The 24,413-nt window shown below is 46.0% G+C and overlaps 2 protein-coding genes and 1 long non-coding RNA gene across 6 annotated transcripts in view; 1 reads left to right on the top strand and 2 right to left on the bottom strand.

Annotated features, from left to right (window-relative positions):
• Positions 1 to 6,069, top strand: part of THRAP3 (thyroid hormone receptor associated protein 3) — a 31,098-nt gene extending 25,029 nt beyond the window's left edge. For 3 of the 4 annotated variants that reach the window (XM_039327625.1, XM_039327598.1, XM_039327608.1), the window contains exons 8-12: positions 222 to 306; positions 2,700 to 2,881; positions 3,123 to 3,318; positions 4,484 to 4,639; positions 4,829 to 6,069. In XM_039327625.1, the coding sequence (XP_039183559.1) occupies positions 222 to 306; positions 2,700 to 2,881; positions 3,123 to 3,318; positions 4,484 to 4,639; positions 4,829 to 5,050 (841 nt within the window). In that variant the 3' untranslated portion in view covers positions 5,051 to 6,069. The remainder of the gene's footprint in view (positions 1 to 221; positions 307 to 2,699; positions 2,882 to 3,122; positions 3,319 to 4,483; positions 4,640 to 4,828) is intronic. The other variant, XM_039327618.1, reaches the window with a different exon arrangement.
• Positions 5,490 to 10,731, bottom strand: LOC120301003. The gene is made up of 2 exons (XR_005554802.1): positions 10,173 to 10,731; positions 5,490 to 6,539 (listed from the first exon to the last, which is right to left on the bottom strand). It is a non-coding gene; the product is annotated as an uncharacterized LOC120301003 (long non-coding RNA).
• Positions 10,732 to 13,713: 2,982 nt separating this feature from the next.
• On the bottom strand, positions 13,714 to 22,761 carry EVA1B (eva-1 homolog B). The gene is made up of 3 exons (XM_039327506.1): positions 21,554 to 22,761; positions 18,410 to 18,499; positions 13,714 to 15,016 (listed from the first exon to the last, which is right to left on the bottom strand). Exons 1-3 carry the CDS (start codon positions 22,332 to 22,334, stop codon positions 14,574 to 14,576), a joined length of 1,314 nt encoding a protein of 437 aa, XP_039183440.1. The 5' UTR covers positions 22,335 to 22,761; the 3' UTR covers positions 13,714 to 14,573.
• Between the last annotated feature and the right edge of the window lie 1,652 nt (positions 22,762 to 24,413).

Below are 24,413 nucleotides of genomic sequence, written 5' to 3'. Positions count from 1 at the left end.
TTTCCTTAAAACTGCTGAAAAATAGTCTGAAGAAAGCAGTCTCAGCCTTTTAAGAGTGAAAAGGGAGTTGTTTACCTCTGAGATGACTTTATTCCCAGTCTTAAAATCCTCCAAAACACCAATAAGAGGGTGAAACTGACCAAGTTTATTCATAATTTGAACATCGGAAAAGACATTTTTGGTGTGTGTTTCTTAATCATGGCTTGTCTTTCTGTGTTTAGGAGGATAGACATTTCCCCAAGTTCTTTTAGAAAACATGGATTCTCACAAGAGGAGATCAAAAGTTCCAAAGAGGCCAGCTACAAGGTGAATCAATACTTTTGATTGGTGCTCATCTGTGTGCTTTGGGCATGAACTTTGGGTTTTTTAAAAAAAAGTGATTTTTTTTTAATTTAACTTGCTCTCTACTTAAGTTTGTGTTTTTCTTTCAAGGATGGGCATAATTCTAAAAATGAACTACAAAGGGTTAATTTTTATTAAAAAAAATGTATCAACAACCTTTGTGAAGTGGTTAGAAATATGGTAAATGACCACAAAATCAATTGAGGTTGAGCTTGAGACAAAAAGTGGATTTTTGGAAACAAGTGACCTTGATGATGGAAGAGACTTTTTGTGATATTTTGATGCTTGTAAGTATAACTAAATCACTTGTCTTACCCGTGATATTTTCCAACCATGTTTTCAAAAAGACATGCATGTCAGAAAGAGGAAATTAAGTCAAATTGTAAATAAGGCGAATCAAAGGACATTTTTTGCTAATGTGTCGTTTCCTGTTGAATTCTATTAGCTTATTTTAAAATGATGTTGAAAATGGAAGGTTTTTAAATATGCACAGTGAAATTTCAGTAGGCCCCTTATTTTAATATTACTATTTATAATTTTTAAAGAAGAGTATTTCATCTTTAAGCATTGTCTCTTCACCTTCATGCAAGTTTGTTTTAAAGTATTTTAACAATGCTGTGAAACTGTTTACTTTCCTATCATGCCTGTTCTCTGTTTATCAAAACACTTGTTGCTTCTGAAAGACAATAGATGAGCTCCGATGGGGAACGCAAAGTTATATATGTGCATGTGGACACATGAATAGGGACATTCTTCTGATTTGCAAACAAGAGCTTCTTAGCTCTGTGAGAAATGGAATGGATTGAATAATTGCTACATCTCCAGGTTTGGATGGTGATACTTGGTGACAAACCAGTTTCCACTATGGTAATAAAGTCGTCTTTGTCTTCTGAACTGCAAAGGATTGTTCTTCACCTGTGGAATGCAGAAGCACAAATAAAATTCTTCCAAGAACAAGTACCAATTTCTGCTGTAATTGAGCTATCCTATATTTTTATCAGGAAGGGTACTATAGATTTGTGTAAGTACTGCTTTAACAGAGAGCTGCTAATGCTTCTCATTGCAGTTAAGGGAACAGTTCTTTGGCCTGTTTTTGTGTGGTCTTTGCCTTGTGCCAGGCTGGAAACTGCTGAATTGGGTCAAGGCCCTGCATGAATCAACTTTTTCACTAATAACCAACAAGACTTGTACAGATACAAAATGATTTCTTGAATGAATAATTGCAAAGCTTTGGATGAAGGCTCAACTTTGCCATAAAATTTAGTTTTCTGACTATAATGTTTTCTCTGGTTCGTACTTATTCCTTTTTCCTTTTCTGCTCTTTCAATCTCCAAGGATATCTGAAGGTTATCTGCAGTTCCGTTTATTATGCAGGTGCTAAAAAACATAATAATTCAGAAGCAGCAGTTAGTTGCAGTTATTTGTATATTTATTGTACTTTTAAAAGTTCAGCGTTCCAAAAAAGTCATAATTTCAATAGCAAATAGGTTTGGCAAGGAGCAAGAAGGAAGCAAGGAAAGGGAGGAGAAACATAGTCCATTGCTGAGCAGTTGAAGCAGGACCTTGGGTTCCTATGGGCCGATGAGAGCATGAAGCTGTGGAAAAGGCCCAGGCATCAGAGTTTGCCTGGGTCCAAACCGCTTTCTCCTTCATTTAGTCTCCATCAACAGAAGTCTTTTCAGGCCTGTTTGTGTGTGTATGTGATGTGAGTTTCATGTTTGCAGTGCGCATATCTAAGTTTAAGTGATGATTCTTAGCAAGTCTTCAAAATGCATAGGTGTTGGAGGGAGAATGGACAAAAATGAGGACTTCTTGGGTTGCTCTTACTTCCCTACATCAATCTAGGGTGAAAATTTTCTGCGAAGCTTCTGAGGCTGAATTGCAGCTGGATGCTTCCTTTTCATGTTTTCTCTCAATATCCACAGCCAGGCTTCCCATTCTTGGGGAAGGTATCCTTTTTTTAGGAATAAGGGGATTTCATAGTTTTTAAGTCAATTTCCTGCAGCATATGACAAGTATTTTTTCCCTGCCCCAAATAGAAGTTGATAGCTTTTGGTTTTATTTAGTGATTGTGCCCTTGAGGTTGCACATAAGGGTCTTGGCTTTGGCTGAGTTTCTCTCTCATTTTACCTGGTTTAATAACTTAGCCAAGACTCTTCTGTACTCTGGCTGGGAGAGAAACGCATGCAGAAAGAGTGGGAGAGTTTCCATGTTTTCAGACAATTTGTTTTTGGACAGCAATATAATGTGTGTTATCCTTGGTGGTTCCTGTTCTAAATAAGATCAACACTGCATCTGTGAAGAAACTGCTAAAGGCTCAGTTTAAAGTCCTGTCCTTGCTGTGTTTCTTCTTCCAGACTGAGAGCAAATACAAAGATGATCCAGTTGACCTGCGCCTTGATATTGAAAGACGTAAAAAACATAAGGAGAAAGATAAGCGAGGAAAGTCAAGAGAATCTGTGGAGTCCAGGCCTTCCAGTCACTCAAGAGAACGATCAGCAGAGAAAACAGAGAGGCCTCACAAAGGCTCCAAAAAGAAGTACGTTAGAGGGAGAGCTCATATCCCTAGGTTATGCTTTCTTTTCCTTTTTATTGAAGTGGATCCACGTCCTGCAGAGCCTTCCCAATATTAGTAACGAGGTTAGTCTTTCCCAGCCTGCATGTTCTCCAGATGTGTGGACCTGAATTCCTAGAATTTCTCAGTCAAGAGGAACATTGTACAATCTGATGCCCCTAACAAGTAATTACTGAGTTTCTGTGATTCTGCTTTGGTGTCCCAGGAAGCACCGACGTGTCCGGGAGAGATCGAGGTCAAGCTCTTCGTCCTCACAGTCTTCACGCTCCTATAAAGCGGAGGAGTATCCTGAGGAAACTGAGGAACGCGAAGAGGCCCCTGCCCCTGGCTTTGACAAATCCCGCCTTGGCACCAAGGAGTTTGCCGGCCCGAGTGACCGGGGCAGAGCCCGAGGAACATTTGTGAGTGTCCTTTAAGAGTACATTTCCTATGCCCTGTGAAGTCCCTCCAAAAATTATCACCAAATTTAACTACTTCATTGGACGAAAGGAGGAAAACTATTAAATTCTGAGAAATATCTTATTAGCTGCCACTAATTAATTTTAATTAAATTAATCTAGATTTTATCCTGTCCCTGCCTGCTTTCTAGTGCACATGGCCAGATGTGATCCTGGGTTCTAAAGGTGCCTCATGCTCTGGTTTAAGATAGTCTTCTGCTTTGACCTCTTTAAGCCCCTGTGTTATGGTTCCGGCTAATGAAACACTTCAAAGAACTTCCAGGCATTGATTTCCCTAAAAGTCTTTTATTGATTCAAAATGTGGGTGCAGGCATAACGGAGTCTTTATGCTAAGATCTAAGTTCTCTTCCTCTGAGCAGTTAAATTATCAGCATGTTCCCTCCCTAAATTAGCTGTCATATATCACATTATCCAATTAGTGTGAAGGTCAAAGGTTTCCTTCCTCTTTCTTTCCTAGGCTTTACTCCCACCCCCTTCTGCTCTGTATTAACCCCCAAAATACCAGACAATTCTGCATATTGTCAAAGTAAGAATATACAATATTTGCAGCGTTGTCATCCGGCCCTACTTACAAGAAGGACAGGTCCTGTAAAGTAAACAAAAGCATATGTTAAGGGTTATCTTTCGGTTTGTTGGGGTGTTTCACATGAAATCTTTTGACCAATTTGTCAGCTTTCACTTCACTCGATTTCATCCACAACTTTGTTATCTCTCCATTCTGCTTTTGAAGTCTTTGCTCTCAGCTGGGAAATCTGCTAGATTCCTCTCTCCCCCGGCTTGCTGGCTGTCACTTCCCCCCCCCCCCAGGAAACAATATTTGCAGCGTTGACACCCTGCTTGAAAATAATATATCTAAATATTTCAAAACTCTGATGGAGTATGAACACAGACATATCTCTCCAGAGTGATTTTTTTAAAGTTGAACCTAACCAAAAGAGTCTGTGACCTCCAGTCAGGAAGTCCTTGAAGTCCTTTCCAGAGGCAAAGAAAACCTCCCATTTAGCTTTCCCTTTTTCTTTCCCATTTGAGTAAATGCCGCCCCCCCCCCTCAGCAAATTGACAGACTGGGGCCTTCAGACTCAGGCCTGCTCTGCCACCTCCTCTTTAGCAGCAGTTCCGGGCCAGAGGTCGTGGCTGGGGAAGGGGTGCCTTTTCTGGCAACAGCAACACCAGCACCAGCGGCACCAGCACTGACTTCCAGAAGCGAAACCGGGAGGAGGACTGGGACCCTGAGTATACACCCAAGAGCAAGAAGTACTACTTGGTGCGTGAGCTCCTCCACCCATCAGATGGGGCCGAGTGATCCTGGCCCTTTGGGCAGAGCTGCCTGATTGCGAGGCTCCCATTTGTCTCAGGGGCAGAGGAAGAGGGGGGAATGGGGCTGGGGCTGTGTGATGGGCTGCGGGTGTCTCAGTGGCCAGAGCTTACCAGCTGACTCCCTTTTCTCCTTCAGCACGATGACCGGGAGGGCGAAGGTGGCGAAAAGTGGGCGAGCCGGGGCCGAGGCCGAGGCCTCTTCCCCCGAGGTCGGGGACGGTTCCTGTATCGCAAGTCAAGCACCAGCCCCAAGTGGGCTCACGACAAGTTCAGTGGCGAAGAGGGCGAGATAGAGGACGACGAGAGTGGGCCAGAGAACAGAGAAGACAAGGATGTCCTCCCACCCTTGGCAGAGTAGGAGCCGCTGGTGACAGGATGGGGGTGGGTCTTTGATCCTGATTGGCTAATTGAATGTTTTCCTGCTATTTGGTTTCTCATTGACCCTGGAGGAGGATAGAGTTGTGCCCACTATTTTTGGCAATCATTTTTGTCTTTTTTAAACGTGGTGATAGAGATGAGTAATGTCTTGCTCTTTTGTTTTTCTTTTTCCTGTTTGTGGATTTTTTAAAAAATCTTTTATTTTAAGCATTTACATATATATTGACAATATGCCCTTAAATGGTTAATTTCAGAAAGGTCATGGATATATAATGAATATATACATATAATGAATAGAGGAAAAAAAGGAATAAACATCTGAATAGAAACTATTGGGACCAAACTTTGTAGCATTTTTAATTTACAGGAATTTTTCCCCAACTGAATTTAGAACTATATCTTTTAAAGGTATTGTTTTCTTTTTCTGCTGAAATTTTAAAGATAGCATGGCACAGTGAGGAAATTCATTTTCCTTCTTGCATCAAATTACAGATTTCTTCTTGAATGATGTTAGCATCTTCATTTGTTCATCCAGACTCCTGTCATACTTTTTTTCCTTCCCAGTGTCAAATTGAACATGTTTTCAGGATTACAGTTTTGTAAGAAACTTCTGAATATACAAGATTAAAAAAGGCTGTAGCATGAATAAAATGAGAATTCTTCTTGTATGCATCTTTTTATAAAGCCATTTTGAGCTACTTGTGTGGTGGCCATGGTCACTTGCCTGACAATTGGCTTTTCGTTCTTTTCAGCTTTAAATCTGCAGTGCTTAAAAGATGCTTGGTAGGCAACCTTCTTACTTCCAAGCCCACAAGAGAGATTCTGATTGCTGTGTTAATCCCCCAGGAATAATCTGGCTTTGCCATGCTTCCTTTTGCTCCCCCACTTTCCCCTCTGTGAGTTCATATTTTGGACGGGTGCAGTTCCTGCTTAGCACAGCAAATTCTTAGCAAATTCTTGTTTTGCCTCCTTGTTAAAATAAAACTATGTTGAATTGAACTTTGTGCATACCATTTCATACTGCTTTTGTACTAATGCTTTTGTTTCATGGCTGCGAACAGTCTTGCACTGAGTAGGGTCAACATTACAGTTATCAGCAAAAAGAAAGAGAAAGAAAGAAAATAAGTGCTCAGAAGTAGTAAGAAAATGCTCATCATGGATCACATCTTTTGTTCAAGCTGAAAATGGAAGTCCCACCTGGATGAAGGTAGATGTGAGGTTCTTTGCTTCACTTGCTACCCTTAATAACTGGAGGAGCTCAGGACCCCTTGTTAGCTTCTTGTTATGGCAGCTGTGTGGCCTCATTGCTGTCTCACCAGTCTTGAATTTGTTTGAATACTCGGTTACAAAGAGCAGCAGAAGCTGGATCCTGAATGTCCAGTTGGTTCCAATGAAAAAGGCTGGACAGAGCCTGTGAGTGTATTCAGAATCCCCCTCCGATGGGGTTGGAGGGAAACAGAAACAAGTTTCTGTAAGAAGAAGAAAAATGCATTCTTCAGCCTAGGTAAAACTGCACAACGTTTGCTTTTGCTTTGTATAAATTGTTCTGCAAGGTATTCAGATTCCACTCCTAACTCATTTAGCTGTTACTGTCTATGCCTTCAGTTTTATAAATCTACAAAATTCTGTAAATTTATCAGAAATCATCCTTGTTATAAATAATAGCTCGGAACGACGTCAAATAGTACAAGCTTTAAACCTTTAGGTTTGGGGAAGGGGGGAACCCAACTGTGCTGTGTTCCCATTTTCCTAGATTCTAATCAAAGCAAAATTGGCTTATATTATCCAGTATTATTCACATGCATCTCAGTTTACTTTGCCCATTTTCATGGCTTCTGCTTTGCAGGGAGGTGGCAATTTCAGCCACTTTTATTTTTAAAATGTGTTGGATTTCTGTCTCAGGATCTCAAGAGTGTCTTCTGGGAGGATCTCCCTTCATTTTATTCCTACGTTCATCCTGGAACGTGGCCTGGCCTGAGAGAGAGAGAGAGCCTGATGGCACCCAGGGAGTTTCTTGGCTAGCTGTGGAGGAACAGGGTGGACTCCCCTTGGTCTTTGCTACCTTGGTACACACACTGGCTCCAAACTTTTAACTGTAGCAAAATTTCCTCTACTGCATCTCTTTGCTTGCATTTATGAGAGGGGGAGGGGGCAGCAGGACCGATACCCAAAGATGCGGCATGGCAGGATTCTTGGACTGTTCTTGCTAAACAGAATGTTGAGCATCTCCTGCAGTGCTGAGGCTGAGTGGTCGAGGGCAGACTCATACCTGGTTTGTATAGTCTAATGTGCAGACAATACAGAAGAGAGCCATGGCAGATTACTAACAGTATTAATGCTGTGAGAAAAAACCCTGACCTGCAACACAAGGGGTTTAAGTTGGAGCCACATATTTGGGGCAGAGATTGTATCCTGGGATGATATAAAATGTCAGATCATGATTAAGAAATGAAGAGTGGGAAGTGGATCTAATTAGAGACACTGAGGGTCTTGGAAGAATGGGAAGAGAGAAAAAGCCCAACCAACTAACCAGGACAGTGACCAGCTTCTCTTCTTCATTTACATTCAAGGAGAGCCTGGGGGGTGGTTATGAACTCTGGCTGGGATTCTGCACTGAGTGGAGATAAAAGCTTCCTTTAATCAAGCTGCTTCTTATGACTACATAAATGTCTTTATCTGGGGGTGGGTTGCAACAATTGGGAAGTGATTTCTCATCATTTCCTTCTAGGTTTTTTTTTTAGTATTTCTAGAACCTTGGCAGTTTGTGCTGGTCTCCTATCCAAGTATGTATTAGATCCAACTCTTCACAAGAGTTTAGCATGTGTTTAGGGTGTGTTCATGCAATACACCTTAGTTTGCCTTATTTGTGGTTCATTGAATGTATTGGCGAGCCAACACCAAGCAAATTACAGTTCAACTTAGAAGGTATTATGTATAAGCCAAGCCTAGACATAAAATCCTGAAAGACTCCAATTCAGAATGGATAGGGAGAAATTGTACAGGTTAGGTGAAGGGTGTGTTGGGTTGCAGGATCTTTCTGTGCTCCTTGGGTTTAACATGCATTTAATGTACTAAGCATGAACCCCATCTTGGATGCTAACCAAGGAAAGAAACAAACTAGAACTAAGGAGAAATTTCCTGACAGAACAATTAGCCAGTGTAACGGCTTGCCTCCAGAAAGTGTGGGCGCTCCATCAGTGGAGACTTTTAAGAAGAGACTGAAAAGCCAATTGAAATGGTCTAGGGTCTCCTGCTTGAGCAGGGGATTGGACTAGACCTCTAAAGTCCCTTCCAACTCTTATGTTCAGAGCAAATAATGGCTGCATGCCTCTTGCCCATACTATTGGGCAGAGCGGGACCTCTGACCTTTTGGGGTGTCTTTGTTTCCAGATGAAGCAATTGCCCACTGGTACAGTGCAGCAAAAGCTGTCTTTAAAATGTAGGTAAATCTCAATCCAGGGGTGTGCAGATGTGGACGGCAGTGGGGAGTGTTCCCATATAAGATAATCTTTATTATCATTTTTTACTGTGGGAACACTGGCACACATTAAAAATGAAATTCTGTTGCCTGCTGTCAAAAGTGTACACATACACAACACATATAAACATGCTATATACAACATATGTATATACCTGCACCCTTACATACAGTGAGGGGAAAAATTATTTGATTCCCCTGCTGATTTTGTACATTTGCCCACTGACAAAGAAATGATCAGTCTATAATGTTAATGGTAGGGTGGGAACAAAACTGACTGAATCTGGATGTTTTGCTTCAAATACCATGAAGCCCCCTCCTAGAGGGTAACGAGGTAAACAGGTCGTGAAAAGGATGTCCCAGACAATCCTGTGGACCCTGCTCAAGCAACGCTTACGTCATGTCCTGGATAGAAGGGAATGAACTGCCAATAATCTTTTCTGCCATCCTCATCACTCTGCACTGCCTTCCTGTCTGAAGCAGTGATGCTTCCAAGCCAATCTGTAATGCAATATGACAGGATGCTCTCTATCGTCACTCTATAGCAGACATGTCAAACTCGGGCGACATCACATATCGGAGCTTTTTCGCCATTGCCAGCAATGGGGTGGGTGTGGTTTCCCGATGACGAGTCCGGCCCATGGGCCAGCAGTTTGACACTCCTGCTTTATAGAAAGTGGTAAGGACAGGGGAAGGAAGAAGTACTTCTTTCATGCGTCGCAGAAAATCCAAGGACTGCTGTGCCCACTTCACCAGTGTCTTGCTGTTGGGCGACCAAGCCAGCCTACTTGTTAGCTGCACATCCAGAAATTTAATGCTGCTAACCATCTCCACAGGTGAATCATTAATGCACAGAGGAGTGTGGCTGTGCCTGTCTTTTCTGAAATTGACAATGATCTCTTTAGTTTTTCCAATGTTTAAAACTAGGCTGTTTTTCTTACACCAGTCCACCAAACCCTCTACCTCCTTGCAATAAATACCCTTATTGTCATTTGAATAAATCCTAGTACTGTTGTATCATCCGCATACTTCACAATATGGTTAGTGACAAACCTTGCACAACAGTTAGGAGTCAACAGCAACTGACTTAGGACGCAGCCCTGAGGAGAACTTGTGCTCAAGAAAAAATGGTGTTAGAAATATTAGTCCCAACTTGCACATACTGGGACCTGTCAATAAGAAAATCAAGAATCCAGTTGCACAAAGGAGTATTAAAACCTAAAAGGCCCAGTTCATCTACTAGATGCCGAACTAAAGTCGACAAACAGCATTTTCACATGAGTATTTCTTTCCTTTCTCCAAGCTCAGATGGAGAACGGAAGAAATAGCATCCTCTGTAGAGCGATTTGGACAGTAAGCAACCTGGAATGAATCAAATACTGGCGGAAGGCTGGATACAATAATGTCCTTCACCAGCCTCTCAAAAGGACATATCCAGCCTCCCACCAGCATTTGATTTGCTTCAGTTGCTTGGCCTGTGCTTCTGGCTTCCAACAGCAGGGGGCACCCACGCAGTTCTTTTTCTCCTATCTCCCAATCTTCGGCTGTTTGGGGCTGTGGGCAAAGCTGGCACTCCTTGGGTACTCCATCCCCTGTGGATGGCGATGCTCCCCAACTTGCCTACCTCTACAGCTGGGTTTGTCCTGCTTGAACAGGGGCGACATCCATTCCAACTTTTCCCGTTTGTTCCAAGCTGCAGATGCGGAGCTCAGTCTCATGGTCACGATCCTGCTCCTGGGTATGTGTGTGTCTTGAGTGACAGCCATGAAATCAGTTTTTAAGGAAGATGACACCAAACATCACCATCTATTTCTTAGGTTTCTAGCCATTCAGCTGCAGGAGACTCCTGGCATTCCCTTCTCCCATTTCTCAAATAAGGCAGTACCCTTCTGTCATAAGCCATCATGGTTTGTTAAAAATACTTGGCTACCTGTCCTCCATACAACATGCAGATTGCCACACAAAGCCCAGTACCAGAGATCCTTTCTGTTCTGCTCACAAGCTTCAACAGGCTCTCAATTGGGGTTCCAAAGAGTGCGGTGAGACAACTTGCAAGATATGTAGAGTGAGAGGTGGCGTTGGTTTAAATTGGGAAGGAGTATGCAAAGATTCTCTAGGGCAAAAATGTTCTGTTCCCTTTTAGTTCTCCACCTCTCAAATGAGACACCAAGATTTGGTCCATCTGGAGCATTGGCAGAAAGGCCTTTGGACCATGCCAGCAGGTGAGGAGCCAGAAGTGGCCCACCCTGAGATGGAGCCCTGCTAAGATGTAGTGCAGTGTGATTTGCTTTGGGCCCAGCATTGTGGGTACTTTGTGATCCAGAGTTTATGGTTCAAAAGGAACCGTATGCATGAATTAGGCTACTGAACTAACCACTCATAGTCCTCTGGCTCCTGGGCAAAGGAAATACAGATTACATGGCAAAGAATAAACACAAATATTTTTGGTTGGGGAGGGGAATTAACTGCTTGGAATTGAACTGCAAGAGTTGAATACAGATAGTCCTCTACTTATAACAGTTCATTTACTGGCTGTTCAAAGTTAATGACACTGAAAAAAATGACATGACTTGCAACAGCACTGAAAAAAGTGACAATTTTTCACTTATAATCGTTGCAGCATCTCCGTGGTCATGTGATTTACATTCAGATACTTGACCAGTGGTTCATATTTATGACAGTTGTATGTCCTGGGACCATATGATCCCCTTTTGTGACCTTCTGACAAGCAAAGTCAATGGGAAAACCAGATTTAACTTAACAACTGCAATGATTCACTTAATAAATGTGGCAAGAAAAGTTGTAAAATGGGGCCAAAGTCAACATATTTCTCATTTAGCAACATAAATTTTGGGCTCAATTGTGGTTGTAAGTTGAGGACTACCTATATAAGAAATGATGTCAACTTTCTCTGTGCCAGAGGTTCATGTCCAAGTTAGATGTAACAGGACAGTTTTGATAAGCTTACAGATGACCTAGGTAGGATCCGTGGGAAGATGTCTTCCAGAGAAAGAGAAGAGGGCAGGGATGAGGATAGACAATCCAGTAAGATGACCAAACACCAGAGAGGCTGTATCAACATTTATAAGAGGAGAATCAGGCCACAATCTTCAAGATCAATTTTAACAGATGAAAGTCCTGCATTTGGTAGGAAACATGAAACTAGATGACATTGTCAGGGATACTTCAGTACTGGAATCCTGCAATGGGCAGGGGTTGGACTAGAGTAGACGATCACCAAATCCTCTTGCAAGTCTTGTATTTTCTGATTATGGGCCTTCAGCCTTGTGGTCTTCTTTCAAATCCCAGCTCAACCAAAACAGCCAATGCCTCAGAGGAACCCCATTTAAGCCTTCATCCCTCACACCATTGTTTTATCATTTTGTAGGAATCACCCAGCCATGATCCTAAGTTGGTTAAATCCAAGCAACCGAAGGAAAAGTCTAGAAGGAGTGCTTTACATCAAGGTACCTGGAAAAGAATGTGGGATTGCAAGGGAGGGTTCTGTTCTCCACAGATTGGAGACAAGCAGTTTGTTTCCCTGAAATGAAACACAAATCATTCTGAGTTGGCTGTGCATTAATTATTGTTGAAAGAAAAATCTTCATCAGGGTCCAATCCAAACTGGGAATAAACAAAATGGAGGCTGTTTAGAAAGAAAGTTCTTAATATTGAGTTGCAGAACCAGACAGAAATGTGGCTCTGGGGCAGCTGACCTTCTTGGGCTTTTGTGTTTGGAGTTGTTCCTGTTCTTGTGGCATGAGCTTTAACCTGAGGTTCAGTGTGCCCTTTTGGTATTCTGATGGTGGTGGGTTAATCCAGTTACGTCCTAAAGGTCATGTCCTGCTTCCCTGGGGCTGTGGCTGATAGCCTGATGTCCTGTGTTGGATTGTTGGGTGAGGAGTTGCTGGTTCTAACTCTATCACTCTACTATTGTTACCTATCAACTCTTGCTCCAAGGGTTTTTGAAAGATCCTGTCTTGAATGGGTTTCTGCAGATAGTATTTGTTCATGAATGGGGGCCTCAGTCTTTCTGAATGGGATTATCAAATCTGCATTTCTACAGACTTGGCCTGCTAAATTTCTGGCTGGGGGAGAGGGAGAAGTTTCTGCCTTTTAATATTCTCCCAATTTTGTTGTTCTCGGGGTGGGGGTGGGGGGTTGTCTTCCTATAGTTTAAAATACAGATGGCAAAACTGAAACTTTATAGGTAGGGAAAGACTGGGCTGCCTTCCTGCCCCCCTCAAAGAGATTTGTCCAGCACTCCAAACAGTCTCCTGAACTGTTTTTGCAGGAAACTGTGTTGCAGGAAAACATCTGGCAAACATCTGGTTCAAGTTACAACAGGACTGAGCGGAAAGGCTATTTTTACCGCTCCTCTCGGTGGGGGGAGGGGGGCAGCAGGAGGAAAGGGAATGCATGGAGTTTCTTTATCCTAGGAGCAATGACACTTCACCACCACCCCCCATCGCAAACCCTTTCCCCCAAGCAACAGGGCTTCAGTTCTCCAGAGGCCAGGATCTGCCATGTCTCAGATGACAAAATTAACTGCTTTCCCTAATTCCAAAATTAATTTCAGAATTTTTTTTACAGCTACTTGCTTGCATGAACTGCATATATGCAAGGGAGTTTGCGTGCACTCGCACACACACACACACATCCCTGGTCCAATCACAATCCTCTGTAGCTATAGGACAAAGGCTTCTATTCCCTGCTGGAAAAGCAGGGAAGGAGGAGCAACTTCTGCCCCCCCTTCATCTCCAAGCTGAAGACCAGGGAATCTCTGGAAGGTTATGAGAGGGGAAAACCAAGTGTGGGAACAGCTCGCTTCTCTCACCCGAACCAGAAAGCCCTGTAAGAGGTGGTCCATGCATCCCCCCCACCCCCACACCCCCAGTGAGAGCCTGGAGCTTGGGCCGAGAAGAACCAAAACTTCTCAGGAAAATATCAGCTTCCTCCGTGGGGTGGGGGTGGGGGGGAGGCTGGTCTGGCATTTGATTCAAATGAGGTTGTACTATAAAAACACCCTTGGAAGGAATGTCCAAGTGATACAAACTGGTGATTCCCCCCTCCCTCCCTCCAGGCACTGGGGCATTTTTAAGGAATGACACCCACAATCAGACTAAGGGAGCAAGCATTGAGCACCACAAGAAGAACTGCACTGGAATAATACTGTTTTATAAAAGATAAGGCAGTTTTACACACTAAATTGAGTATCTGCTACCAGTTAACCGCTGCATTCAGTGAGGAACTAACAGAACAAAGCACCTGGGCACTAGGCACAGGACTCTCTGCAGCCCTTCTCTGCCGGCCCCAGCTTCAGTCCATGAGAGGCCACTGGTGGACTCATCAGACTCCCCTATCCCCCAGTGCTGAACCCCTTTTTAGAAAACAAGAAATTTCACAGCAAATTCCAGGAGAGTCACCATGTTGTAGGAGAGTAGCCTAAGATACAGTACTTCAGATAAGGAATTGTGTGTGGGGGGGGGGGGAATTTCCCATGGCTTGGCAAGTTGGGAGAAGAGCCTGCCCACCAACTGGGGAAAGAAAGAGTGGGTGCAGAGCACATGCCTGGGCACAGCGCCAGCCCAGGACAAGCAGGTCAGCTAAGATTGGGATGGGCTGTTCATACTGAGCGCAGTTTCTTCAGCTGTTGGAGGTTTTAACCCTGAAGGTCTTGTATCCTTCCACAGAGCAGGCCCAAAGTCCCTGAAGCCTCCTCCCTTCCAGATCCATTAGGGGATGCTGTAAGAACTTTTCAGAACCCATAACAGACTCCCTCCCCACCCCCACAAGGTCAGAGAAGTTGGTACCTAGGCGTGGTCCTCTTAGTGTCCCTGTCACAGTCCTGCCCAATTGATCCTTGAGGCTCCCACTGGCTGTGTGTGATGCTCACAGTCAATCACATACACTGGGGAAGACCTCTCCCTTCCCATCCGCCATTATCCCTCTTAGTTCAAGGTCTGTGATTGCTGCAGTGCCTCAAGGAGTGCCTACTCAGCTTAGGCATGAAAGAAGAGGTCGATCAATAGTAGTGGACTCTCCCGATGGTCCCAGTCCCGGTTCCTAGAATGTCTGGTTGCCCATTACGCCAAATTTCTCTGAGGACCCTCTCACGCTCCTCCAGACGCTGGGCACGTTCCAGTTCCTCAGCCGAAGCAAAGACACTGATTGTGAGGGTTTCATCAGGGGTGCTGGGGGATACCAGGGGCAGCTCTGTCATGGCTAAGGTGGGGACAGAAAGTGCATGGTTGCTTGTATCTTCTTCCTCCTCCTCCTCCTCCTCCTCCTCCTCCTCCTCTTCTTCCTCCTCCTCCTCGTCCTCACTCAAGTCCTGCAGGCTCTTTTGGTGCTTGGGGGGGATGGCTTGAGGGTGCCATGAGATGTGAATGACCAGCAGGCAGAGCGTCAGCACCAGACCAAAGCAGACACCCAGCACGAAGTAGAGGCCCACACTCTCCAGGTTATCTAGTCAAGACAAAGAGGAGCAGGTCAGAAATGGTGGCTTAGGAGAAAGAGGAGGAGATGGGGGGGGGGCCTCAGTGGGCAAATCCTTCCCAGTTTGTTCTCTCCAGGAATGGGCTGCTCGGGCACCACAGGAGTTAATCAAACATTCTGTGGCACAGATACAGGAAGCTTCTCCTATCTAATCTCTAGTGGCACATCTCCTCCTTGGAGGATGTCATTTACTTTTTCTATGCTGCTCTTCAGATTGCAGGAGGGAATAGACTAAAGGGATTGAATCTGACTATCTCCACCATTTCTCCCTCCTGGAGAACAATAAGACAACAAATAAAACCACCAATGCTTAAAACAATAAGAGGTAAGTTCATTTTAAAAATCAGAAAAGCAAAGCAACAGGCACAATAATTTTTGCACTTGAAGCAGCTGTAGCCCCTACAGCTTTCCAGGTCTTCTGAAAGACAATACAAATAGTCCTCACTTACTGACCATTCATTTACTGGCCAAAGTGACAATGCTGAAAAAAAAAATAACTTTACTGCCCATTTATGATCTTTGCAGAGTCCCTGTCATGTGATTGCCATTTTAGTCAGTATGTGTTGACCTGTGCTTGTGTTTTTTTTTTTTCCCTTATGGAGCAGAGAGATAGGAGAGGAACTGCAAGAGAGTAAGCTGCTCTTCTACACATTGATAGCAAAGTGATAATTTTCTCTCCAAATTCTTTTCTTTGTGTGAAAGAGAAACAAGCAACTGATTTCTGTAGGCAATATCTCTGCAGAGACTGGGGGAGATGGATTTCAAGAGAGTAACTTGTGTAGTATGTCCACAACTCCCAACTTGTAATTTTTGGATGGTCTTCAGAGGGAGTCCTATATAAAGTGCATTGCAGTAATCCAAGCAGGGAGCGACCGTTGAGCCCTCTGGGTAAAGCCCACCTGGGCAAGGCTGCCACCTGCTCCTTGAGCAGGAGTCGTAATTCTAGGAGGACCTCCTAACTCGGTCCAGGGGAGTGCCACCCCATCCAGAGTAAAAAATGATACATCATGCGAGCTGGGGGAGGGGGTGAAAGACCCAGAGGCACAATTTAGTCGCCAATTGCAGATGACACTAAACTGGCAGGAATAGCCAACACTCCAGAAGACAAGCTCAGTGCCACTATTCCGGCCCTCCTGAACCTCTCAGCAGGTTTTGATATAATGAACAATAATATCTTTCTGGACTGGCACTGGGGGTTTGAGATGGGAAGCACAGTTTTGCAGTGATTCTCCTCTTTCCTGCATAGCCAGGTCTATTCAGAGTTGGTGGAGGAGGAGAGGTTGAGTGACAGACCCTTGCAACATAGGATGCCTCAGGGCTTGAGTTTTCCAGCTCTCCTCTTTAATATCTAAACCGCTAGGGAGGTCATCCAATGGCATACATCCACTTCTCTCCAGGCAGGCAATGCTGTTGCAGTGCTAATTGAAAATCTGGAGGCAGTAAAGGTCTGGATGGGGAGAAATTGTTAATAAGAATAGAATAGAATAGAATAGAATAGAATAGAATAGAATAGAATAGAATAGAATAGAATAGAATCTGGAAGGGACCTTGGAAGTCTTCTAGTCCAGCCCCCTGCTCAAGCAGGAGAACCTAGCCCAGAATTTGAGGGAAAATTTTTACAAAATGTTTTATAGATGGCATCTGGATCCTAAAAAGCTGTCTTGTATGTACCCGAACCTGCAACCTAAATGTTGGAGATGTGGTTGCTTGGATGCAACCTATTTTCATGTTTGGTGGACTTGTAAAGTTATTAAAGCCTTCTGGATTATGATTTGGTGGAACATTCAAAAGATTTTTAAAAGGAAGATTAAGTTTACTTCCCAACTGTTTCTTTTGAGAATTTTCGTGGACTTTAATGTTAAAGAAACTATTTTAATGTTGAATTTAATAACAGCAGTAAGATTACTGGTGGGTCAATATTGGAAGAAGGATACTCTGCCTTCTTTAGAAGAATGGGTATTTAAGGTTTCTAATTTAGCAGAAATGGCTAAAATTTCTGCTTATTTAAAGGACCATTCACAAGAGAGATATTTTAACGTATGGAGAAGATGGATAGAATATGTTCAGAAGAAATATGGAACTACAAAGTTTCACTTATTCTATGAGTAATGATTTTGTTTATAAACTTATGATGTTAAAGTTTGAAGAGAGTTAAGGGTTTTTATGATTTTGTTCATTGTATAATTAGTAAACTTAAATAGATTATGTTTAATATGTTTGCATAATCCTGTATTTTGCTCTGGGAAGTCGGGGTGGGGGAGTGGGGGGAGGGGGGTGGATGGGTTGAAGTTTAAGTAGTTCAGATGAAGTAGAAATAGTTTTATTGTATATAATATTAATGTTTTAATTTTGAGAGAGGAACTGCTCGGGCATTTCCCCTGGACCGCATCAAGAGGGAGAAGAAGAAGGTGAGAAGTAAGTAGAAAGGTTGAGGTGAAGGAGGAGAGGGGGTGAGTGAAGAAAAAGAGGGAAAGAAGTAAGTTGGTTTGAGGTGGGATGCGGTTTGGGGGGAAATGGGCAGGCAAGACCGAATGTGGTGTGTATCAATTTGTTTTAATTTTTATCTGAAGTATTTGTAAGATTGTTATGTATTATAAAGTTGAAAATAAAATTTTTTACAAAAAAAAAAAAGCAGGAGAACCTATACCATCTCAGACAAGTGACTGTCTAGCCTTAAAAATCTCCAGTGATGAAGTGCCCACGATTTCTGAAGGCAAGCTGTTCCATTGGTTAATTGTCCTCACTCTTAGGAAGTTTCTTCTTAATACTAGGTTGCTTCTCTCTTTGATCAGTTTCCAACCCTTGTTTCTCATCTTTCCCTCAGGTGCTTTGGTGAATAACGTGATCCCCTATTCTTGGTGGCAGCCCCTCAAATACTGGAATAACTGCTATCATGTCATCCCTGTTTCTTCTTTTCTTTAGACTAGCCAAATCCAAGTCCTGCAGCTGTTCTTCATATATTTTAATCCCCAGGCCTTGGATCATCTTGGTTGCTGTTCTCTGAACTTTTTCCAAAGTCTCAACATCTTTTTTGACCAAAATTGGTTGCAGTATTCCAGGTGTGGTCTAACTAGGGTTTTATAAAGTGATACTAATACTTTGTGTGATCTTGATTCTATGCGTCTTGCAAAGAGGCATTTAACCACCACTCAACCTAATACATGCTACCTCCTAGGATCCCGAGGCATGAGTCCATGTAGCTGATCAACCGGCTCAAATATTTCCCAGATAGTTGGACTCAGTCACTTCCAAGAGATCCTGCCCAGCAAGACCAAGCATGTTGTGCACCCATCAAGTGCTCTCAAACACAGTGTGGTGTGGTGGCAGACACATATTTCAACCAAGCCCCATTTGCCCACTTACCTCGGATATGTGCATAGGCTGCAATGCTGCTGCTCAGGAGTTCCATTTCCCCTTCACCGTCAGCTTCCATGGCAGATGCCTTTGTGGTACCTGGAGAGGGGAGGATAGTTTCAGTAGTGAGGAAGGTTTGCATCATCCTGGACTTTGCATTGCCCTTCAACTGGCTAGCTGGTTTGTTTTGACTATTTATTAATTAAAAATTAAAACATAATATGCTCCTTACATTTCCTTCAGTTGCTCAAGGGAGCTTACAGACTGATTGTCTTTCATTTGATCCCCAAATGCAAGAGCTGTGAAGTGGGCTGGGCTGAGGAAGGGTGAGTGACTCAGTCATCCAGGAGTCTCCATTGCTGAAAGTAGATTGGAGTTGAGTAGGCAGTGTCACAATAGGGATATTATGCTTTTGCAAGGCTGAATGGATCCTCTGGGCAGCTATGGCTCCTTTACAACCATACTGGCTCAGGAATTCTGGGAGCTAAAATCCACAGGGGCCATCATTGCCCACCCCTGCTCTGGCATCTCACAGCAGAAGAGAAGTTGAATGCTTCACTCAGGTGACGTCACATCTGCCTGTCTCAGTGGTGGAAATACGGGGGCAGGATGGGCTGGATCCCAACCATAGTGCAGTGCAGGAAAAAGTTGCCTGCCTACTTTCAAGAAGTCAAACCAGTAAGAGACACACAACTACCTTTTCCATAGCACTTAGAATGAAGCAAGTTAAATAAAAGGAGCTTTGAAGCCAGGATGGCAACAAAACAGAGTCCTTTTAACCAGCAAGCACAGCCTGGCTCCTCCCTCCCCGCCCATCATGGGAGGCTGCCAAATCCTGTGAGTAAATCGAAGCTAGCAGCCAAACAGGACAGGAAATGGTTTCTTTTCCTTGCCCTCTGCTTTAGCTCTCTTTGGCCCTTAAAATGTTTTCTGAGCTGCAGAATGGAGCAGGCAAGGGAGGAAGGAAACCTCTTGGAGCTTCCCGGCTGAAAAAGAATCCGAAATGGCACCTCCCATTCTCAAAGCTGATCCAGGCGCTCTTTTGTGGGTCTGGCCCAGGTTGTGGAGATGAGCAAAAACTGAGGCTTTTCCTTTTCTTTTATATCTCACCACTCCTGATGCTTCCCGTTACTGTCCAGGAATGGCTGCCCCTCAGGGGCAGAACAACTGACTGGGCTTCGAGGCTCCTGTTTCTGCTCCAGCCCAGGGCAGGCGCTAGGCTACATGGCAAGGATGCCTACTGAACAACTTTCAGGTTTTCTCACTTCCACTGGTAAGTATTCCCCTTCCTGCTCCTTGGTGGGGACAAATTGTGCTGCAAGGACAGCTGCATCATGGGCTTCAAAATATTTTCTCCATCTTTCCATTCCAGAGAAGAGGACAAGAAAGAGAAAATGCTATAAGTTCAGTTTGGGGAGGATGGACTTCTACAACATGGACTGTATCTCAGAAGATCCCTTGATCTATGCTACATGTGATCAGGAAGGTTTCAAACTACCTCTGTCACGATTAGATATGTAAACAACAACAACAACAACAACAATAATAATAATAATAGAATAGAATGGAGTATAGAGTAGAGTAGAACAGAATAGAATAGAATAAAATAAAACAGCTGAAAATGCTGCAACACAGAAGCACAAAGGTTGTCCTCAATTTTTCAAAGGGCACAACAAAAATAATAAAAATTACAGTACAGGAAGCCCCACATCAACTGAAGTGTAGTTTGAGTGTAAAGAATGAGCTCCCCTTTCCTGGTTGTGTAGAGATGGGAAGCTCGAGTTGGGGCTCCTACGGAGAGCTGGGACTGGGCTCAAGGGTCACTCTAGGAAGGACAACTGACTGCAGCGACTCCATTTCTTATGTTGACTTCTTCACTGCTTTGGAACCAGCAGGATAGTTCTTGTGAGGGGAAGGTCCTCCTGGTTTTCATTATGCAGCATTGTTCAGATGTCAAAGGTCAGAGGATTTCCCTGCCTGGTGACTGGCACCAAAGGAGTATCCAAGGACCGCTGAACGAACAGAGGCTCCTTCCCTTTGGGGAGAACCCATTGCACTCATGGAAGCGCTCAGCTCCTGCCTCTCCTTGCCGGAGAGTGCCAGAAGGTAAGTGGGCAGAGAAGATGCATCGGGGGCTTCCTCTCATGAACACCCAAGGTGCGCACTGTGCACAAAGATCGACCAATTATGGATTGGCAGTTTTGATTCTTTGGGTGGATGGTCAGCTTTGGTTGTGTTCCATCTAGTAATTTGCTTTTGAAACATCCTTGGAGTTGCAAAGAACATCGAGTAGAAAGTCTCTCCACAAGAAAAGGAAGGAAACAGCTTTAAAGGGGTCCCGGGCTGCTTCTTTCCAGGGCGCGGGGAAGCCCAGCAATCTCACCGTCTCCCGCCAAACAGCAGACGGGCAGGAAAAGCAGGAATGCGGGCGGAAGAAACCGTCGGGACAGCAAACCTCGGAGAGTCAGAACTGGAGACGCTACAACTTTTGGAAGTGCCCCCCCCCCGCGAGAAAAGACGCTCGCCTCGACGCGGCGAAGGAGGGAGCGCGCGGCACGGAGCTCCGCCCCACCCCGCGGCCCCTTCCCGGGGCAACCGCGGCCGGGCAGGGGGGCTCGGGCGGCGGGGGCTGGTAGCCCGCCGGGTGACGCCCCCTCCTTGCGCTCCTCGGACAGTCTGCGCGAGCGCGGCCCCGCAAGCGCCCCCGTCCCTGGCTCGGGGAAAGGGAGGCCGGGGCGCCGCCCGGGACTCGTTCCTCCAGAGAGACGTGGCTCCGGCTGAAGGGGCTCCGTCTAGGGGCCGAGGGGGAGGGCGGAGAAGGTTCCGCCGTGCCCTGCGAAACGAAGGCGCGAGGCGGCCTCTGAACTTAAGCAGAGTGCCGGCCAGGAGTCGCCAGCCTTGTCCTCAGCTGGGCTCGGCGGCCTGCCTCTCCCGCCGGATTGTGACCACCCGGGACCCGGCGCGGCCCGGCGGCGAAGCCTCGGGCAGCTGCCGGGACGATCTGAAGAGCGAGCTCGTCCGGCGGTCGTCGAGGGAGCCCCTCTCGCCGTGCCCGCCCCGGGGGAGCAGAGGCGGTGAAGCGGCGGCGGCGGCGGCTCCTCCGAGGCGCCTCCTGCTTCGGTGCAGCCGCGGTAGCGGTCAGCAGCGGCTTACCTGTCGCCTTCAAGGCTGCGCCTCCCGGCTTCTCATCGCGGCAGAGCCAAGCGCGGCCCGCGGGAGGATCCGGCCGGGACTGAGCCGAGCCGGCCGACCGTCCGGCGCGAGTGGAAAGGGGCGCTCCCTTCTGCGCAGCCGAAGCGAGCGGGACAGGCGGGGCGGCCGGCAGAAGGGACGCTCTCGGCACCGCCCCGGAGCCCTCTGTCAGCGGAATGAGCGGGACGGGAGCCCGCCCTTCCGCTGGGACGGCCTCCGGGGCGGTTGCTAGCGGGCCAGGGAAGCGGCGTCCTGCCCGCCGAGAGCGAAACGAGCCCGCTCCGGCCTGCCGCCCCTTCCCCTCCCGCGCGGGCTGGGCAAGACTCGTGGGCGCCGTCTGGGGAGCGGCTTCGGATCGGGAAAGGTGGCCTCGGTTGGGCGCAGAGCCCGCCCCGTCTTCATCCCCAGCCCCTCCCGCGAAACAGCCGCCCTGCGCCGGCGGAGGCAGCCAGAAGGCTCCTGGCCGTGGCCGAAATGCCAGAAATGCAGGACGGCAGCCGCGGAGGTCAGCGGCGGCTCCGGCCTTTTCCGGCACTGGCGCGGGGAACGCTGCCTCTCTCCTGATGGGCGGGGGGGGTGGTAGAAGAGGGGGAAGCCGGCTGGGGAAGCTGAACCAGGCCAAAGGGAGAGCTCGGGCCTCCCAGGGCAGCTGCGGCTTCCTGCCCCCCCCCCCAGCTGCCCTGGTTAATGATTCCCTCCAAGGCAGAGGTGGGAAGGCAGGCGCCGCTGGCCTCCCGGGCATCTTCGCCCTTCAGCTGCCCCAGGCTCCCAAAGGGGAAGCACTCACGAGAACACAAGCGGATTTGGCACCAATGGAAGGGAAAGCAGCTTCCCTGAGATTTGGGCAGGCCCAGGCCACGGGAGGCCTTCAGGCGTGGGAACGTGAAATGTTTACTCTGGTTTGGGGAAGCCGTAGCTCAGCCATACTCCCTGCCCTGTTCAAAAGGCCCAAAAATGGCCCAGCCCTGCCTGCCTAATGCCACGTGTGGCCAGGAAGTTGCCTCCCAGCGGAGACCTTGGGCAGAAGGGAAGCGGAGGCTAAGCTCTCTTCCAAGCAGCCATTGGAGTGGGTTGGTCCAGTCTTTGGCTTGCCTGAACCACACTGAGTGAAGAGGAATTGTCTTCAGCTGCCTCTAAAATACATTATGTTGTTAATGTACGTAAATAACCTTCCTTTATTTTTTAAATATTTTGTATTGTCTTGTGGGACTGTGATACTAACTGTCCAGTGCTGCAAGCAGCCTGTGAGCTGCGGATTGACACACCTGCATTAGAGATCCTGGAACTGGAAATTCCTATAAAGCTGGGACAGGAGGGGAAGGGGGACACCAAATCATCCCAGGAGTGGCCAAACATAGAAAGACATTCCTGCTTTCAGGGAGGGGAGGGGAGGGGAGGAGAGGGGGAGAGAAGATAGAAGGTAATATATTGAAAGGAAAGAGAAGGAAAGGGAGCCCACTCCTGCACTGCTTACCTGGGTACTACTAGGAGGAGAAGGATCCAGGGCCTCTGGAAGAGCCAAGAAGCCGTCCTCCTGTGTCCGCTTCCTCTTGACTGCAAAGGGAGATTGCAGACTGAGGCTGGGAGTTGGGGTCTGGTTTGCATTAAGGTTTCAGAGCAACAGGAAATAGTTGCTGGTTGGGGCCAGAGCTCCCCTTTTCTCTTAAAGACAGGCTTGGGGAGGGGTGTGTGGTTGGGAAGTTTCTTTGCTTTAGAACTTGTGCATGATCACAAACACTTGGACAGACACAGCATCAGCCAGGTGAAGTAATTACAGCAAGCTAGAAAAGAGCACACTAGACGTCCAGTCTTCAGCTTGGAAGGGGCAATAGTAGCCCCTTCCTTAAAAAGTTAAAGGGCTGAGATTCTGTAAGGACCTGGCTCAATCCCCCTTCCCAAGAAAGCAGAACTCCTGGAACAGTTTCATCCCAAAAGGAAGTTTTATTAGGAGAAGTTGACAGCAGGCACAGAAGGCAGGATCTGACAGTTTCCTGCGCAAATCAATTGGTTAAAAGAGTAACTAGCATCCCCACCCCAATAGTCCATCCTGTCAGTTCAGGTGAGCCAATCCCCAGGTGTGAATCCGCTGTGGGAACGGGATTGATAAGATGCCCGTTCCCAAGGCTGCTAGGTTGTTAGGTCCTGCCACCTCTTCTTCAGCAGCTAGAGATAAGGCCGATGGCCAGAAGCACATTCCATTCTCACCCCAGGCTGGCATCAAGGGAGATAGATCAAAGAGCAAACAGATAGAGGAAAGCGGAGAGCATACATTGTAGTGCCCATAGCTTCACCTCCCACCCCCCAGTATGGCAGAACCCGCAGGAACAGAGAATAAAGAAATCACCCCTTCCAACAACGGTTCTGACAGATTCATTTATATTTAAATGCATGCAGATTTCAGATGGTCCATGGGTGGGCAGAAAAAGATAGCAAAAGGTGGTTGCTTTCCTGCTTAGATAATCCTTCAGAGGTTCAAGAAGCAGCTCCCTGAAATGTGACTTTTGAAACTCACTGCTGATATTTTTCAGGGCCTATGTCTTATGGCTTTCAGGTGCTCCCAGTCTTATGTTCTTGTTTTTTGGACAGTCCTGCAAACAGCAATATGGAAATGTACAGTAGACCTCTTTCAGCACAAAACACATCCAGTTTGGTCTAGTGGTTAAGGAGCTGGCCTAGTCTTGCTTTAGACTGGGTGACATTGGGCCAGTCCCTCCCTCTCAGCCCAACCCACTTCACAGGGTTGTGGTTGTGAGAGAAATAGGAAGAAGGAGTATACTCACAATCCTGAGTTGCTTACAAAGTAATAAAGGCAGGGTAAAAA

This window comes from Crotalus tigris, unplaced genomic scaffold, assembly GCF_016545835.1.
Source record: "Crotalus tigris isolate CLP2741 ecotype Arizona unplaced genomic scaffold, ASM1654583v1 scf7180000017614.5298720, whole genome shotgun sequence".
Lineage (NCBI taxonomy): Eukaryota > Metazoa > Chordata > Lepidosauria > Squamata > Viperidae > Crotalus > Crotalus tigris.
This window is presented reverse-complemented; position numbering and strand designations above follow the sequence as displayed.